Source organism: Musca autumnalis, unplaced genomic scaffold (genome assembly GCF_047663935.1).
Source record: "Musca autumnalis isolate F117 unplaced genomic scaffold, ASM4766393v1 scaffold_2, whole genome shotgun sequence".
Classification (NCBI taxonomy): Eukaryota; Metazoa; Arthropoda; class Insecta; order Diptera; family Muscidae; genus Musca; species Musca autumnalis.
This window is the reverse complement of record NW_027411755.1, coordinates 254103805-254122431: the sequence shown is the minus strand read 5'-3', so window position 1 is coordinate 254122431 and position 18627 is coordinate 254103805. Positions and strand designations below refer to the sequence as shown.

The window sequence follows — 18627 nt, the reverse complement described above, 5'->3', positions numbered from 1 at the left end:
ATAGATGTTTGGGGGGGAAAATATCGTACGATGTTTGCTGTCTCATCAGGTGATGACAGCAGTAGCAACAACAAAATACAGACGCGACAGACGCGAACACCCCATTCATAACTCAACATGTTTTGACTGTGGGGGAGTATTTTGTGGAGTCAGTGATGTCAATTGCAATTCAACGAAGAAACGTAAAATGTGATTTTTAAGGAGTTTAAACGAAATTAACTTAAACTTTAAAATGTTATTTATTATACAGTGTTTACATTATTGAAGATTAACTCACTTCAGGTTTCACTGTTAATTCCGTTGCGAATACGGAAAAAAAAACTTCATAAAAAACTTTAACCCGGCAAAAAGCTATAATATGCACACGGCGTTTTAAAATCTAAAAAACAAGATTTCATACATTTTATAAACATTCGGTTACAGTGCGTTTAGACTATGCTTGATTTAGAAAATCTGGTGGATTTAAGTTGTCATTTTCATACAATATCTGTAAATAAATCGAAATAATACACTTAATCATCGTAAAAGGATTGACGCCATTAAAAAAAGGGAACAAATTGAATACTCTACCAGCTGGTGGAAAAAAATCTGAAAATTTTTTAAATTGTAAGTTTTTTCAAAGTAGCCGTCCTCTGGCCGGGGATTTAAGACTTTCTCCTATGGACAGGAGCCAATTTAGGGCAGCGGAACAACATTTTTTTTTAAATTAAAAATTTTCTTACTTAAACAAGGGAAATTTCGGAACTTCAAAGGCCCATTGCTCGAGAAGTATGGACTTCCCCCAACAAACTTTATATTTTTGTAATCAGGACGTTAAGATTTTTCCGCCAGCTGGTAGAGTATTCAATTTATGCCAAAAAAAGATTTTCGTTGTTGTTTCACAGTCGCCTTTCCGCCATCAGTTCGGATCTCGACATTGACTCGACTCCACTGTACTCTAATAAGAATTTCGTTCTCGTGAATTGTCGCAACTTCTGTATATTTATCCACGGTAGGGAGGTTATAGTTTTTATACCCTCAGCATTTATGCTAACGAGGGTATATACACTTTCATACGGGCAAAATGTGCCTCATCGAAATAATGGTGTTAGACCCCAAGTATGTTTGGACGAAATGCGTTTCTGACAATTTGGAGTCGATTTATCAATGTCCGTCCGTCTGTCTGGCTGGCTGGAGCGCACGATAACTCTCGAACGGATGAACCGATTCGGTTCAAATTTTAGCTTTCGTAATATTTTGTCCAAACTTAGTTTAAGTTCGAAGATGGGCTATATTGGTCCACCCCTTCCGGTACCTCCCCCACAAAAGTTCGAAAATGTTCGGAAAATTTGTGTGCACGAGATAACTCTTGAAGGGAATAACCGATTTGGTCCATGATGGGCACATCATGAAATGTGTACCATGCTTGGATAAGGTTTCAATATGGACCCAATCGGTCCACTCCTTCGGGTACCTCAAACACAAAATTTCGGAAGTTCAGTTTAGTCCCATCTCTCGAATCGCTTTGATTTTTGTTTTAGCAACTTGTATTCACTGCCCCCCATACGACAGTACAAGTTTCTTCAGGGGCAAGTCCATACTTCCTGAGAAAATAGCCTGAAAGTTGCAAAAAACTCCTATTACACCGTGTGAGGTGTTTGAGTGCAAGATAACTGTCGAACGGAGCATATTCGGTCCAAAATTTGGCCTTAGTAGTATTTTGTCCAAACATAGTTTAAGTTCGAAAATAAGCTATATCGGTCCACTCCTTCAGGTACCTCCCCCACAAAAGTTCAAAAATATTCGGAAAAAATTTTCGTACGGTAACTTTTGAAGGGAGTGGCCGAATTGGTCCATATTTTACACATCCTAATATATCTACCAGATATAGATCAGGTTCAAATATGGACTATATTTGTCCGCTCCATCCGGTACATCCCATACAAAATTTCGGATAATTTTTGTACCCGAGTGTTTTCTTTTTTAAAATAGACAGGTTAAGTTCGTATTTCGACTATATCGGTTCATTTGATATTTTACTTTCCAAAAAATTGCGGTCATAGACCCACTTTTGGATGTAGCCACCGTAACCACGGCCTTCTGTACGCAAGATGTCCGTCCATAAAACCTACTTCCAGCTACAAATGCCATTTTTGGAATAGGATCGTTATTTTTGAACGTAGAAATTTGAAATTAGCTTTATGTATCCGATTTTCATGTGGGTTACGTCTTCGGGTATTTCTGGTGTCGAATATATACCCATAGGTTAATGACAATCTAATGAAGTGAATATATAATAGCTATTTAAATTTACAGAAGGGATATTTGAAATTTTTTTATATAATTTTGCAATTTTGCAAATTATTTCAGAACGAGTTTTTTGTATAAATTTGTGATTTATTTTTAGTGGCTATAAATAATTCATACAACTAAGAATGATATTTTTTTCAAAAGAGCTACATTTACACTTCCAAATTTCTAACTGATGCCGCTGAAGATGACGTTTTTAGAAGAAGACATTAGAAATTATTATTTGTAATCCGGTTTCTATTTTGTGGATGCTTCTTGAATATATTGAAGGCAATAAACATTATTTTTCTTTTCACGTTCTTTTGATATATAGGTATCCACTTTTTGTTTGTTTTGATATTCATTCTACAGTGCCTGTTTCTGCCCTTATAAAGAATTTATTTATTTCAATTCACATATGCCCAGTCTTTCCACCTTAAGGCTGTACACTACAATAAATGGTCTGTTCCTTTACTTTTGAAAATAGTAAAGCCGGCAAAAGTAGTAAAAATTGTAAACTGCTCCCAAATGAATTGTACGGTGTCTAAAGTAAAGGAACGCTTTTCGAGTAAAAAGTGGTAAAACTTGAAGATTCTTGCACGCATTACATTTCAATTTAATAGGTGCTTTCTTTTCTGTGTCTTTGATTAACCTTGTAATTTATTGTCAATCATGTATTAAACGTCACTTAACACTTTCAAAGGCATTACCTCTCTTTAGCTACAACTAAAATTATATAGCATTTTTTATTAAAATAAGAAAATTGCCTTTAAAATTAACCTTAATTGACCCAATTGCATTTACGGCAAAAAAAACGACAAATTACATCATTTATATTAACAACACTCGCCGCATTAACAACTCTCAGTGCAAATGTAAACAGAGACGACAACCAATCAGCCGGTGTATTTGTTTGCCATGATCACCTATCTACTTATTCCTTGCCTCCCACTTTCCCCCGCCGACCCATTATTAAATAACTCATTCACCCATTCCATTTTGTGTACGAAGAGAAAAAGTAAACACGATAGTGTGGCGTGATTATTAAAAATTTCAAGTTCAATGCAAAAAAATAATAAATAAAACAATGTGCTCATGCATTTGAGAGACATACATAGGCAACTAAATCTATAACCGAACGGTATGTATGTTTGTTAATTAGTTGCGTGTTATTGTTATTTAAACTCGTATGATTAATAAATACACAACAACAAACCGACCGAGTCATGACGTGTTATATTTTTTTCTATTATACATTGACATTTGCTTTTTCTTTCACTGTTATTGCCAGCCCATTCACTTGCATAAATTAGCAAATCCCATACAAACTTGCAAATTAAAAAAATAAACATAAATATCTTGTGTAAATTAACGAAAAAATCTCCTGAGAGAGTAATTTAAAAATTCTCTGTTTTTTCAAGAGAGGCGTCAAACATGTGCCGCCAACTCTTTATTAAATTTTGATAAGACACGACAGCAAGTATTGCTGAATCGCCGCGAAATATACACAACATTTCACATTTGAAATTTGTTTGTGTTTTGTTGTTGTTGTTCACATTTAATGCCTTCTTTTTTGCATGGAAATATACCTCAATATCAGGCGATATTCCCCAATTACGTCAGCTTTGAGAACTAACACACGTCGTCGAAAGCGGTTTAAAATAAAAGGCAAGACAAAAAAAAAACGCAAAAACAAATTGCAGAATTTTGATGAGATACTACTTAATTAAAAATGATGGAAAGGAATCACCATGTGGGTATTAATGACTTGAAGTAGACCCTATTGAACATTTTTTTTGCAAAGTTTAATTAAAGATTATTAAAATAGGTACACAAACTTGAAGGCACAGGCAAATAGACCTAAACGAGTGAAAGTGGGTGTTTATATTAAGGGTCCCACCGTGGTGCAATGGTATGCACTCCCGCCTTGCACACCAAAGGTCGTGGGTTCGATTCTCAGTCCAGGCAATTTCAACGGTGGAAAATACCCTCAATGATGTTGGCGAGATTTCCTGAGTATTTCAGCCTTGTAAAACATCTCTACAAGTGGTGTCTTAGGACACGCCGTTCGGACTCGGCAATAAACAGTAGGTCCCATATCATTGAGCTAATATGAATCCGGGTGCACTCATTGATATGAGGAAAGTCTCCCTTGTCCCATCTGGGATGTTTGTGGAACAATTATTATTTATAAAAAGCAAACATGCATCATTTTTATTTCAGATGCATTTAGTTTCATTTTCATGTGCAACTGAAATATTTTGATGAAGTTTAAAAACTACAAAGAATCTGACGATACGGAAGTCCGCCTAGGTTTACATTAGCCCTCATTATAATAATAGTTTATATAACTGGCTATCCCTTAAACAGAATCCTTTACATTAGAGCTTTAACCTCCTTTGTGAAAGAAATCAGAGAAGAGACCTTAAACTATATCTATTGGGAAAGATTTTATCATTTGTTTTAGAAGTATCCGAATGAGAACAAATATTACCATAGGAAGGAAGGAAGTTTGAAGCAAATAGATAACTCCGTTCCGGAGTTCTCGTGAGCACGAGCTAGGCAGGCGAACATTGCTAATCGTCTCCAAATTGTCTTAATTGAATTTCGTCCAATTATCAAATTTAGAGTGACTGTTTAGCTTTTCTTTGTATACCTTGAAACAAACCTTGAAAATGTGATATATGGGATTTTGCTGAAACCCACCATGTCTTTGGAATTCAAACGTGTCTATGCCGCCGTTTTGATGCGGCCCATAATTGTTAATTTTTATACCCTCAGCATTTATGCTAACGAGGGTATATACACTTTCATACGGGCAAAATGTGCCTCATCGAAATAATGGTTTTAGACCCCATGTATGTTTGGATGAAATGTGTTTCAGACAATTTGGAGTCGATTGAGCAATGTCCGTCCGTCTGTCTGGCTAGAGCGCACGATAACCTTTGAACGGATAAACCGATTCGGTTCAAATTTTGGCTTTCGTAATATTTTACCCAAACTTAGTTTAAGTTCGAAGATGGGCTATATCAGTCCACTCCTTCCGGTACCTCCCCCATACGCATTCCATACGACGGTACAAGTTTCATCAGGGGCAAGTCCATACTTCCTGAGAAAATAGCCTGAAAGTTGCAAAAAAAACTCCTATGACACCGTGTGAGGTGGTTGGAGCGCAAGATAACTCTCGAACGGATCTGCCGATTCGGTCCAAAATTTGGCCTTAGTAATATTTTGTCCAAACATAGTTTAAGTTCGAAGATAAACCATGTCGGTCCACTCCTTCAAGTAGCTTCCTCACAAAAAATCAAAAATCTTCGGAAAAAGTATGCGCACGATAACTCTTGAAGGGAGTGACTGATGTAATCCATACCCTGCACATCCTAATATATCTACCAGATATAGGTCAGGTTCGAATATGGACTATATTTGTGCAAAATTTCGGATAAGTTCACTTTGATTTTTGTTGAAGCGATTTGCATTCGCTTACCTCCATTACGACGGTTAAAGTTTTTTCAGGAGCAGGTCCATATTTCTTGGGAAAACATCCAGAAAGGTGTAAAAAGCCCTATGTCACCATATGTGGCTCTCGAACTGTTCTACCGATTTGGTGCAACATTTGGTCTTCGTCATATTTTATCCAACATGAAACTTAGTTTCATGGGGCAATACCGGTCCCCAAATTCCGGTACTTCTCCCCAATATTTAAAAAATTCACTAAAATGTTAGGACGATATCACTTGAATGGTGTAATCAATTTGGTCCAAACTTTGGATCTCCTAAAATTTTGTCAAAATTTAGTTTAACTTCTAAAATGGCCCATATCGGTCTTCCCTAAGGGTACCTCCTCCACAAAAGTTCAACATTTGTGTTAATTCCTAATCCACATTTTTGTCGGCAAGTTCAAATGTTGAAAAAGGTCCACAAAATTCTGAAGAGACGCAAAATACACTCTATCTGCCCGTAGATGAATGTTTTAATTCACATTGGCTGAGGGTATACCTCTGTCGGCAAAGCCGACTGACACTTTTTTACTTGTTTTGTATATTTTTTACATGATGAAGTTCAAACTGTGTCCATTCGGCTCCTCGAAAGGGGTCTGGAGCTGCATTTCTGGCTACGTCGGAGATAGAAGCCCCACCAAGGTGGGGAAATCTCAAGAAGTCAATTCCCTAACTGATTTTTCTGTTAAAATCCTATCTCATCATTATTGATTGAATCTGTGAAATTAAACATGGGCCTCTCTCTCGGAACCTGCATCTGGCGTATTCTCCATTGCCAAGGTCTTGATTGCCATGGAGGAAGGTGTTATTCCAGGCAATCTGCATTTTTATGTACATAACTGTTTGAAACTCTTCGATAAAACACTTCTTGGTAAGGTTATATTGTTTGTATCAACTCGGCTAATCGATTCTCGATAATCGGGGCTCAACTGTAGTTCGATTTAGCCTCATTATGCTGCTTCAAAGTGTATATAGGTTTTTAAACCATAATACTGGATTTAATAAACCCACTGGGTTTCAAATGTCATTTCCATAGCGCAACCGTCAAATAAATCCTCATAAAGAAGGTTAACCCGGCAAAAAGCTCTAATGCAAACGTCGTTTAAGGCTTGAATAAATTTTAATTTAAATTAATTAAAATTCTCTTCACATTGTCCAGTTTTTGTAATTAAAAGAAATTAACGTTCTTCCTAAAATGACAAAAAATATACATATTTTTATTTATTTATTATTCAAAACATTTGAAAATATTCCATTCCACAAACCGTTTGTTGTTTATAAGATCGGAAATTCAAGAGTGAGAAAGATATGCAACAGGATAAATCTTTGCTTATAGGTATTAAACGCAATCTCAATTTATGGATACCCATGGAAACATCCCTTGGGCAGCTGTTGGTATTATTGTTATCAACTCCATTGGTTTTAGTTATGCCAATGATCATATTGTATTGGCAACAAATCCAAAGTCTAAAAATATTTTCTCCACCGTGGAACGACCTATTATACTGGTAGTATGTTTCGCTCCTATCTTTGATTCTGATCAAAATTTGCTCTACAACCTCGGTATGTTGATTAACTAAATTCATCACGGTTGATCACGTTGTGTAGATTCATAATGAAAATAAGTTATGGTCGTCTACGGTCTAAAATAAAAATACATAGATGATGTTATAGGATAATGTAATTGTTGCCCTAACCCCCAGCTCACCGCATCTACCTCATCCATCATATTTCTATATTTTGTACAATGAACTTCAATATCTTTATGACACACTTCTTTTGTAGAACGTTGTTTTTTTTTCTTTCCTTCTTTTTGTATCCAAAACAGAATTTGTTTAGTTGTAGGGCATGGCAAACAAAACCCCATAAAAAATGAGAAAACACCGGGAATGTCATACGACGCTGACTACGTTGAACATCTGTGTGCAAAAAATTGGTTTATTTGCTTGTGCGCTCCACAACACATGTACACAAATTGCTAGCATAACAGCAACAACAACAGCAAAATAATACCGGCATCCATTTACCAAACTAAAAAAAAATCATGCCATAAACAACACGCTAGCCCACAATTATAGTGGGGGGAAGCAACAACAAATCGCAACCGCACATTGTGAAAGCCGAAACAAAAGCCACAGTTGTATTGTTTGTAATATTTACGGGTGTGTGTTAGCCTAAAATCACCTGATTTTCTCAATGTATACTAACGTTTCAATCCCAGACTTGAAAAAAAAACTAAATCAGAGAAATAAACACAGGGCCCATCATAAATAGACAAGAGAGCAGGAAAAAGTCTTTTGTGAGAACCTTGTAAAAAGGGGAGCACATAACGGCATTTGCCTGGGGAAAGGTCGCCCCCCCACATAGATGGGCTTTCACGCACGCCAGCGTTGCTGTGGTTTGTTTCTCTTTTTCGTTGTTACAACATAAATAAACATTTACATGTTGTTTAGTTATTTTATTATTTATAAAATCGTTTTTTGTAATTGTTTAGATGTCGTCTGTGTGTTAAAAATATTAAAAAAGTAAAAAAATTCTAACAAAAACGCTCTTATATTTTTCCCTTAAAACATATTTAAGAGTAATTTTGACAATCTATGCCCCCCCACCACTTTAAAAACATGTGTTTTGTCATGGTTGTAAAAGAGTAAAAAGCTTTTGTGGTACATATTTCTCTTCCATTTTTGACGGTTCATACTCTCTTCATAGAAATAACAGTAAAAGAGATTTAAACAATTTAATTTTTTTACAAAGAGGTTATTAGGCTGGAACGAATTTTATAAATGACCAAAGTTATAAAAAATACAAATTCTAATCAATTTATTCCTTTTTCTTTTTCTCATTGCAGTTAAAACCGCATCAAACTGTTGAAAACCGAGAACAGCAAAATTAATTCATTACAAGGTGCCGTGCATCAGCAAACAACGCAACAAAATCACAATTCGAAAAATAATAAAACTCAACACAATTCATCGCCAACGTTACAAAAGTCTGGCAAATCATCAAATCGACGCAAAAAGAGGCGTAACAAAAATCAACAACAACAACAGCAGCAACAACAGCCTAATACTGTTGCCCCACAAGAAGAACAAAACGACGATCATCAACAACAAAATCATCATCACCACAACGACGGCGAACCGCAGATAGTAGTAGTGAAAGAATCCCTTTCATCAACTTCATCCAATACATTTTTAAACAATTCTTCTTTAACTTCTTCTTCGTCACCAGTTAATCACCAACGAAACAGCAACAATATGCCTGCCCGTTTTGCTGATGATGTCATCAATGACACTACTGAGCACACTGTGCCCCTTAACATGCAGGGCCATTATAGCAATGGTCCCCGGGCCATGCCTACCACCAGTGACATTGCCATTACTGGTTTCTCTGGTCGTTTGCCAGAAAGTTCCAACATTGAAGAGTTCAAAAAGAATCTCTTCGAAGGTGTTGACATGGTCAACAATGATCCCAGACGTTGGGAAAATGGTTTGTATGACCTGCCTGATCGTCTAGGTAAAATTAAGGATGAAGATTTGGAAAATTTCGATCAACAATTCTTTAGTGTCCATCAAAAGCAAGCTGAATGCATGGATCCCCAAATGCGTATGCTTTTGGAAAGTACTTATGAAGCCATCATCGATGCTGGTGTAAATCCCAGTGAAATAAGAGGTTCCCGTACCGGTGTCTATGTTGGTGTTTCTTCTTCGGAAACTGAACAATATTGGATGTCGGATCCTGATCGTGTGAATGGTTATGGTCTAACTGGTTGTGCCCGTGCCATGTTTGCCAATCGTGTTTCCTTTACCTTTGATTTCAAGGGTCCCAGTTACACTGTGGATACTGCCTGTTCCAGTTCTTTGTATGCCTTGGAACAAGCCTTTTCCGATATGCGTGCCGGCAAATGTGACTCCGCTGTGGTAGCTGGTTTAAGTGTCTTGCTGAAGCCCACCATGTCTTTGCAATTCAAGCGTTTGAACATGTTGAGTCCTGATGGTATGTGCAAAGCTTTCGATGAGTCCGGCAATGGTTATGTTCGTTCCGATGGTTGTGTGGTTATCTTTTTGCAAAAGACTAGCCACGCCAAACGTGTCTATGCCACCGTTTTGAATGTGCGCACCAACACTGATGGTTACAAGGAGCAAGGTATTACCTTCCCCATTGGCGCAATGCAAAATCGCCTGATCCGCGAAACTTATGAAGAAATTAATTTGGATCCCAATGATGTGGTCTACGTTGAAGCCCACGGTACCGGCACCAAGGTGGGAGATCCTCAAGAAGTCAACTCCATCACAGATTTCTTCTGTAAAAATCGTACCTCACCATTATTGATTGGTTCAGTGAAATCAAACATGGGCCATTCAGAACCTGCATCTGGTGTATGCTCCATTGCCAAGGTCTTGATTGCCATGGAGGAAGGTGTTATTCCCGCCAATCTCCATTACAAAAACCCCAATCCCGATTTATATGGCCTGTTGGATGGTCGTTTGAAGGTCGTCGACAAAAACACCCCCTGGGAAGGTGGTATTGTGGGTATCAACTCGTTTGGTTTTGGTGGTGCCAATGCCCACGTCATATTGAAATCAAATCCCAAACCTAAAGCCATTACACCCACCGTGGGACCCCCAAAATTGGTGGTATGTTCCGGCCGTACCTTTGATGCTGTTCAAGACATGCTCGAAGATGCCGTTCAACATCGTGATGATGATGAGTACTTGGCCCTGATCAATGACATCCACTCCAAGAATATCCCCCTGCACTATTATCGTGGTTATTGTGTCATGGACACCAAGGGTTCGTTGCAACGTGAAGTTCTGGAAACGAAGGATGAGAATCGTCCAGTTTGGTACATTTACACCGGTATGGGTAGTCAATGGGCCAGTATGGCCAAGGATTTGATGCAGTTCGAAGTGTTTGCCCAATCTATTCACCGTTGTGCGGAGGCTTTGCGCAGTGTTGACATGGATCTCATTGAAGTCATGACCAGATCCACTCAGCAGAGTTTTGAAAATATTTTGAACTCCTTCATTTCGATTGCTGCCATGCAAGTAGCTTTGACCGATCTCCTCGCCTCGTTGGGCATTAAGCCTGATGGCATCATTGGCCATTCTGTTGGTGAATTGGGCTGTGCCTATGCTGATGGTTGCTTTACTCCCGAACAAACGGTCTTGGCCGCCTACTGGCGTGGTAAGAGCTTGCAAGATACCACTTTGCCCCCTGGTAAAATGGCTGCCATTGGTTTGGCCTGGGAAGATGCCCACCAACGTATGCCTGCTGATTGCTATCCTGTGTGCCACAACAGTGCTGACAATTGCACCATATCTGGCCCCGAGAAGTCTATTGATGCTTTGGTGGAACAACTCTCTGCCGAAGGTATCTTTGCCAAGGCCGTCAACTCCTCCGGCTATGCTTTCCACAGTAAATACATTGCTGAGGCTGGACCCAAACTACGCAAGAGCTTGGAGAAAATCATCCCCAATGCAAAGAATCGTACTTCTCGTTGGATTAGTACCAGTATCCCCGAATCGGCTTGGAACACCCCTGTAGCCAAGCAATCATCGGCCGCCTATCACGTCAACAACTTGCTCTCGCCTGTGCTGTTTTATGAAGGTTTGCAACACATTCCCAAGAATGCAGTGACCATTGAAATTGCCCCCACCGGCTTGTTGCAAGCCATTTTGAAGAGAGCCTTGGGACCTGAATGCACCAACATCAGTTTGGTGAAACGTGCCCATGAAAACAATGTGGAATTCTTCCTCATGAATATTGGTAAATTGTATGCCGCTGGTGTGCAACCCCAGATTATGTCTATGTTCAAACCCATCACGTATCCAGTTGGACGTGGCACCCCCATGCTAAGCTCTAAAGTTGGTTGGGATCATTCCCAAAAATGGATGGTCCCTAAATATGGCAAGGATCTTACATCGGGAGAAACTATCGTGGAGGTGGATCTGTCCAAGGAAGAAGATGCCTTCCTGGTTGGCCACACCATTGACGGCCGTATTCTATTCCCTGCCACAGGTTATATGACATTGGCATGGAAGACATTTGCCAAAATGAAGGGTATGGAATTTGATAAGTGCCCTGTTGTCATGGAAAACCTTGTGTTCCATCGTGCCACCATTCTTAACAAGGATGGTGTGGTGAAATTTGGCCTCAACTTCTTTGAGGGTACTGGTAACTTTGAAATTTGTGAAAGCGGCAGTTTGGCCATGTCGGGCAAAATTTCCTTAGTCGAAAATGTCGAACGTGAGGAGTTGCCATTGGATCCTTTGGTCCCCAACACTGAAGCCAAGGAATTGAGTACGAATGATGTGTACAAGGAGCTGAGATTGAGAGGTTATGATTACAGTGGCATCTTCCGTGGCATTGTTAAGACAGACACCACCTCCACCACTGGCAATTTGCAATGGATTGGCAATTGGATCAGTTACATGGATACCATGCTGCAATTTAGCATCTTGAGCAAGAACCTACGTGAACTTTATTTGCCCACACGCATTGAAAAGGCTGTGCTCAACCCCTTGAAACATTTGCAAGAATTATCCAAGTTGAGTGCTGAGGAGCAAACACAAAATGGTCTGCCCGTCTATATGTACAACGATATTACCGTTATAAAGAGTGGTGGTGTAGAGATGCGTGGATTGAAGGCCTCCTTAGCCCAAAAGAGACCTGGCTCCCAAAATCCTCCCACTTTGGAACGCTACACCTTTGTGCCCTATGTTAATAGCAATGCTGAATTGCACGAAAACACCGAAAAGGCCCGCCTGCATGCCTTGACTGTGGCCCTCCATTTGATCATTGAAAATTCCCAGGGTGCTTTGAAAATTAAGGGTGTCGAGCTGGCCAATGGCCGCAACCCAGATGTCCTCATGGCCACCAAATTGCTGCAAATCATCGAAGGAGAACCCACCATCACCGCTGACATCGCCGTCGTCACTTCCAATGGCAATGAAGAGACCATTGCCGCAGCCCTGGGTCCAGATTCCGGAGTACGCATTGTATCCAAGAATATTCTTCAAGAACCGGTAGAGCAGAACTGTCATTTCCTATATGCCTTGGATGTACTCTCACGACCAGACACCATGATTTTGACAAATGGTGCTGAGACCATTAAGGAGAACGGCTTTATGTTGTTTGAAGAATCCGTCGCCACCTACAACAAGACAGGACGTGAGTTGTTGAAGAAGCATGGTTTGATTGTCGTTACCGAACAGTTGATTGGTGGTTCCCGTGTCTTGGTTATGGTCCGTCAACCAGTCGATGTCAAGCAACGTGATGCTGTTGTTGTTCGCGTGACTGAAAACCACTTTGAATGGTTGGAGGAACTCAAGGAAGCTTTGGCTAAGGCTGCCGAAATTGAACGCTATGTCTATGTTGTGTGCCAGGGTGAAGAGCTGTTTGGTGCTGTTGGTTTCATGAACTGCATCAAAAATGAAAATGGTGGTAAATTGGCCCGCATGATCTTCATCCAAGATGCCAATGCCGAAAAGTTCTCTTTATCCAGTGAATTCTATGCCCAACAATTGGCCAAGGATTTCATCAACAATGTCTTGAAGGCCGGCACCTGGGGTTCTTTCCGCCACTTGAAATTGGAAACTGATGTGGCCACATTGCAGGTGGAACATGCCTATGTCAATGCCTTGGTCAAGGGTGATTTGGCTTCGTTGAAATGGATTGAAGCACCCCAAATGAATCGCAGCTTGCTAACTGATGATGTTGAATTGTGTAGTGTCTACTATGCTCCCATCAACTTCCGTGACGTCATGTTGTCATCTGGCAAACTTGCCGCCGATGCCTTGCCCGGTGATTTGGCCCAACAGGATTGTGTTTTGGGTTTGGAATTCTCCGGTCGCGATTCGAAGGGACGTCGCGTTATGGCCATGGTACCAGCCAAGTCTTTGGCTACCACTTGTGTGGCCAGCAAGAACATGATGTGGGAGATACCCGACAACTGGACCATGGAGGAAGCCTCCACAGTGCCCTGTGTATATGCCACCGTCTACTATGCCTTGGTGGTGAGAGGACAAATGAAGAAGGGTGAAAAGATCTTGATCCATGCCGGTTCCGGTGGTGTTGGTCAGGCTGCCATCTCTGTTGCCCTCAGCCATGGCCTCACCGTTTTCACAACTGTTGGCAGTGTTGAAAAACGTGAATTCCTGAAGAAACGTTTCCCCCAACTCAAGGATTCTCACATTGGCAATTCTCGTGACTGTTCCTTCGAGCAAATGATTATGCGCCAGACCCAGGGTAGAGGTGTTGACTTGGTCCTTAACTCTTTGGCTGAAGAGAAGTTGCAAGCTTCAGTACGCTGCTTGGGTTTGAATGGCCGCTTCCTGGAAATTGGTAAATTCGATTTGAGCAACAATTCCCCCTTGGGTATGTCTGTGTTCCTGAAGAATACCTCATTCCATGGTATTCTGCTGGACAGTGTTATGGAAGGTGAAGAGGAAATGAAGCGCAGAGTTGTGGCCCTTGTCGACGAGGGCATCAAGTCTGGAGCCGTTAGACCTTTGCCTACTTCGGTGTTCAACGATCAACAAGTGGAACAAGCTTTCCGTTTCATGGCCTCCGGTAAACACATTGGCAAGGTTGTCATTAAGGTGAAGGATGAAGAAGAGGGACGCAAGGTCGTTAAACCAACCCCACGCATGGTAAATGCCATTCCCCGCACATACATGCATCCCGAAAAGAGCTACATTATTGTTGGTGGTCTTGGCGGTTTCGGTTTGGAATTGACCAACTGGTTGGTCTCAAGAGGCGCCAAATTCCTAGTTCTCACTTCACGTTCCGGCATTAAGACCGGCTACCAAGCCCTCATGGTCAGAAGATGGCAAGAACGTGGTGTCAAGGTGGTGATTGATACCAATGATGTTACCACAGCCAAGGGTTGCCAACAGTTGCTGGAGAATGCCAATAAAATGGCTTTGGTTGGTGGCATTTTCAATTTGGCAGCTGTACTTCGTGATGCCCTGCTGGAAGATCAAACCGTTAAAGATTTCAAAACCGTTTGCGACTCTAAAGTCCAAGGCACCAAATATTTGGATCAATACTCACGTTCCATGTGCTCCGAGTTGGACTACTTTGTGTGCTTCTCCAGTGTATCCTGCGGTCGTGGTAATATTGGTCAAACCAATTATGGTCTTGCCAACTCCGCCATGGAACGTATCTGTGAAATGAGACAAGTTAGTGGATTCCCTGGTTTGGCCATTCAATGGGGTGCCATTGGTGATACTGGTTTGGTTATTGAAAATCTTGGTGACAACGATACCATTATTGGTGGTACCCACCCACAGAGAATGACCTCATGCTTACAAACCATGGATCTGTTCCTGCAACAACCCCATCCAGTGTTGGCCTCAATGGTTGTGGCCGAAAAACGTAAACAAGATGCAGCCGGTGGTGTCAGTTTGATATCCTGCGTTGCCAACATCCTGGGTCTGAGAGACGTCAAGAATGTACAAGATTCCGCAACATTGGCTGATTTGGGTATGGACTCATTGATGGGAGCCGAAATTAAACAAACCCTTGAGCGTAACTTCGACATTATTTTGTCGGCCCAAGAAATTAGGCAGCTAACATTCGGCCACCTCAAGGAATTGAGTGGTGGTACCGAAGGCAATGAACAACCCGCCACAGCCTCACCCGCCCGTCGTACACCCAGCCCGAGCGCCGCCTTTGGTGATGGCACCCAGGTTGTATTTTCCACCGAATTAATGCCCACATTGCCAATTGTACGTTTGCCCTCAAAGGCACCCGAAGACAGTAAGAAACGCCCATTGTTCTGCATTTCACCCATTGAAGGTTTTGCCGATGCTCTTAAACAATTGGCCATCCGCCTAGATTGTCCCGTCTATGGTCTGCAATGTACAGCCGAGGCGAATGTCGACAATGTCGATAATTTGGCCAGTTTCTATTTGAAACAAATACGCACAGTACAACCCAAGGGTCCATATGTCATTTCTGGCTATTCCTTTGGTGCATTGGTTGCCTATGTAATGGTCCTACAACTGGAAGCAAACAAGGAAGAAGCCCGCCTTATATTGTTGGATGGTGCTCCCAAGTATGTCAATTGGTATACAACCAATTTCAAGCAACGCCTCAATACCTCTGATGATCAAAATGAAGCTTATGGTTTGGCCTATTTCGGTATGGTTGTGGCCAGCATTGACTACAGTTTGGTGGCCAAAATCTTATTGAATGTACCAACATGGGAAGCCAAGGTGGCCAAGTGTGCAGAAATTGTTGCCGGGGAAATTAATCAACCTATTGAATTGGTAAGTTGAAGGAAGGGGAGGGAGGTGAGGAGGAGGAGGAAAAAAGAGTGTGAAAATAATCAATTGGGTTTCTTTGTTACTTTTCAGATCAAACAAGCCGCCAACTTTTTCTATAAGAAGCTATTGGCCGCCGATAAATATGTACCAGTTGGAAAGGTGTCCTGCGATGTTACCCTAGTCAAACCCACTGAAAATTATGCCAAATTGGAACAAGATTATGGCCTCAATGAGGTAAGTTAAAGATAGGTTATACATATTTTAAGGCGATTTCATTGAATAGGTTTGTTGAAATGGAAACAAAGCTCACTTAAAAAAAGTGAGGTTAGGCCGAACAAAAGGCTTTTTGGGGATATATTTGCCTTCTAATAGTGTTTATATTAAGATAAATTTAGTGGGGAGTTAAGGCAGATATGTTGAATTTAAAGGCAGATATGTTGAATTTGTCGTTTGTATTGCTCTTGGGGGGACATCCGTCCTGTTGTTGACATAACCTCACATTAATATTTTCGAAATTTTTTGATTTATCATTTGGACTGCTTAAATTGATTCGTAATGAAATTGGTATGTTCCAGATATAATTTTTGATAATTATATTCTATAAAATATCGCTAGAAGAGAGGTTATGTCTGAAAGAAGTTTTTTTCAACAGTTGAAATTATTTATAGTTTAAATCTCCACTTTTGAATGAATATCTTTTGAAAGATTTTAACATGTTTTTCCTTGCATAAAATGTTCTCTTTAATGCTAAATATCCATTTGTTTTCCCATCTTTTCCAGGTCTGCAACAAATCCGTGCATGTTTATACAGTTGAAGGCAACCATCGTACTTTCCTGACCGAAGAAAAATCACTTAAACAAATCGAAAGTCTATTGAATAGCCTATAAATATCACAACATCAAACCTATCATCAATATCATCAGCACCATTTGATCAATGGATAAACTAAGAGAAGCAACCGAACGTCCACACAAAAACAAACTAAAAATACAATTTGCTATAAAGCAAATAACATCTTCATGTTCATATTTTAACCAGAATTATAGAAACAAAAAGAGACGCACACAAACATACATATAAACTTGAAAGCACTCCTTATAACATCAACAAGTTACAAATTAAAAACAAATAATTTTGTTGTCATTTACTGCACTTTTTAATTCCTAAGAAAACTGCACTCTAAATGTCCAACAATAGCAACAACAACAACAACACCATGTTAGCCTCTTTTTCTTTGCTATTTTTCTTCGTCCATCATCATCATCATCATTTTGAGTGATAACAAAAAATCTAAATTGGTTTACAACTTGCTTAGCTTGTCTAACATTCGTCGGAAAATAAGTAGGTCCAAAAATAAATATATTCTCTCAAATGTTCTACAATCTAAGTGACTTGGAAAACCCAGCCCCTTTAGATTTTTTGGTCGAATCTAGACATTAAACAAACAAAATCATTCCATTAGGAAAACAACAATTTTCTTGCTTAAACAACAGCAAACATTTAAACCAAACCAAAAAATAACAACTCATTATATTTTCTATCTATCTATCCAACACCACCATCCTAGGCATGTAAACATGGTTTTGTTATCCATCTAACCCAATTCTCTCTCGGATTAGCAAAACTATAACTAATTTTTATAAAAATAATTTGTAAATCGTTATGTGATTAGTTTTTAGTTGATTTTTTAATTTTTTTATAATTAAATCTTGTAAATGTTAGAAGAAAAACCACAACACCCGGCATTTCTCCAATACAGATCTAAAGAATGAAAAAAAAAAACACAACAAAACAAAAATTCTTATTAGTTTTTAGGTTACTTTTTTTAATATAAATATACTAGTAAAAAAATACAAAATGTATGTACAATTAAATAATTATGGTAAATGTTGAAATGCTTAAAAACCCACACACACAAACAATGTATGTAGTTTTATATAGAAAATTTATATACTTGTATCTTTTGCACCTTTTGAACAACAACAACAAATTGTAACATGATATTTATTATTATTGTACTCCTCCTCCTCCTTCCCAGTAAAAAAATAGCCAGAAAGAAATTATAATCATTGGGAATTTATAGATCAACACATGCATTAACACAATGAATTTATGTACTATGAAAAACAACAACAACAAAACTCTAAATGAAACCAAATTATTATATTAATGTGTATATTTATGATATAAAACAAATAAATAAAATAAAGGATATTAAAAAAAAATAAATAAAAATTAATTGTTCTTTTCTAGAAACATAGCATAGGGCACAAGTTGAAAATTCTCTGAATTATTTAAAAGTAAGTAAAAAGGGCTATAGTCGAGTGGGCATACCATTTAACACCCTAAATCACTTTAAAAGTCTTGAAAAAAAAAAAAATAAAATAAAATAAAACAAGAAAGTATCTATCAGCTGTGCTGACGGAGATATGCCCTCAGTCTATGACAAAAAAGAAGCAAATAATGATGCCGTATATAAAATATATTAATTTTGTATCACGTGTTTCTTTCAAAATACATGGAAAATCTGTAGGTAGGGTAATGTGGGGCTATACCAAATTGGGAAGAAATTTTCAATTCAATT

General features: G+C 39.2%; 1 protein-coding gene across 1 annotated transcript in view; it reads left to right on the top strand.

The window, feature by feature from the left end:
* The window catches only part of FASN1 (Fatty acid synthase 1), a 28222-nt gene extending 10119 nt beyond the window's left edge, over positions 1 to 18103 (top strand). The window contains exons 2-4 of the mRNA XM_073971493.1: positions 8617 to 16045; positions 16133 to 16276; positions 16823 to 18103. Of these exons, the coding sequence (XP_073827594.1) occupies positions 9026 to 16045; positions 16133 to 16276; positions 16823 to 16930 (7272 nt within the window). The 5' untranslated portion in view covers positions 8617 to 9025 and the 3' untranslated portion in view covers positions 16931 to 18103. The remainder of the gene's footprint in view (positions 1 to 8616; positions 16046 to 16132; positions 16277 to 16822) is intronic.
* Positions 18104 to 18627: the final 524 nt, after the last annotated feature.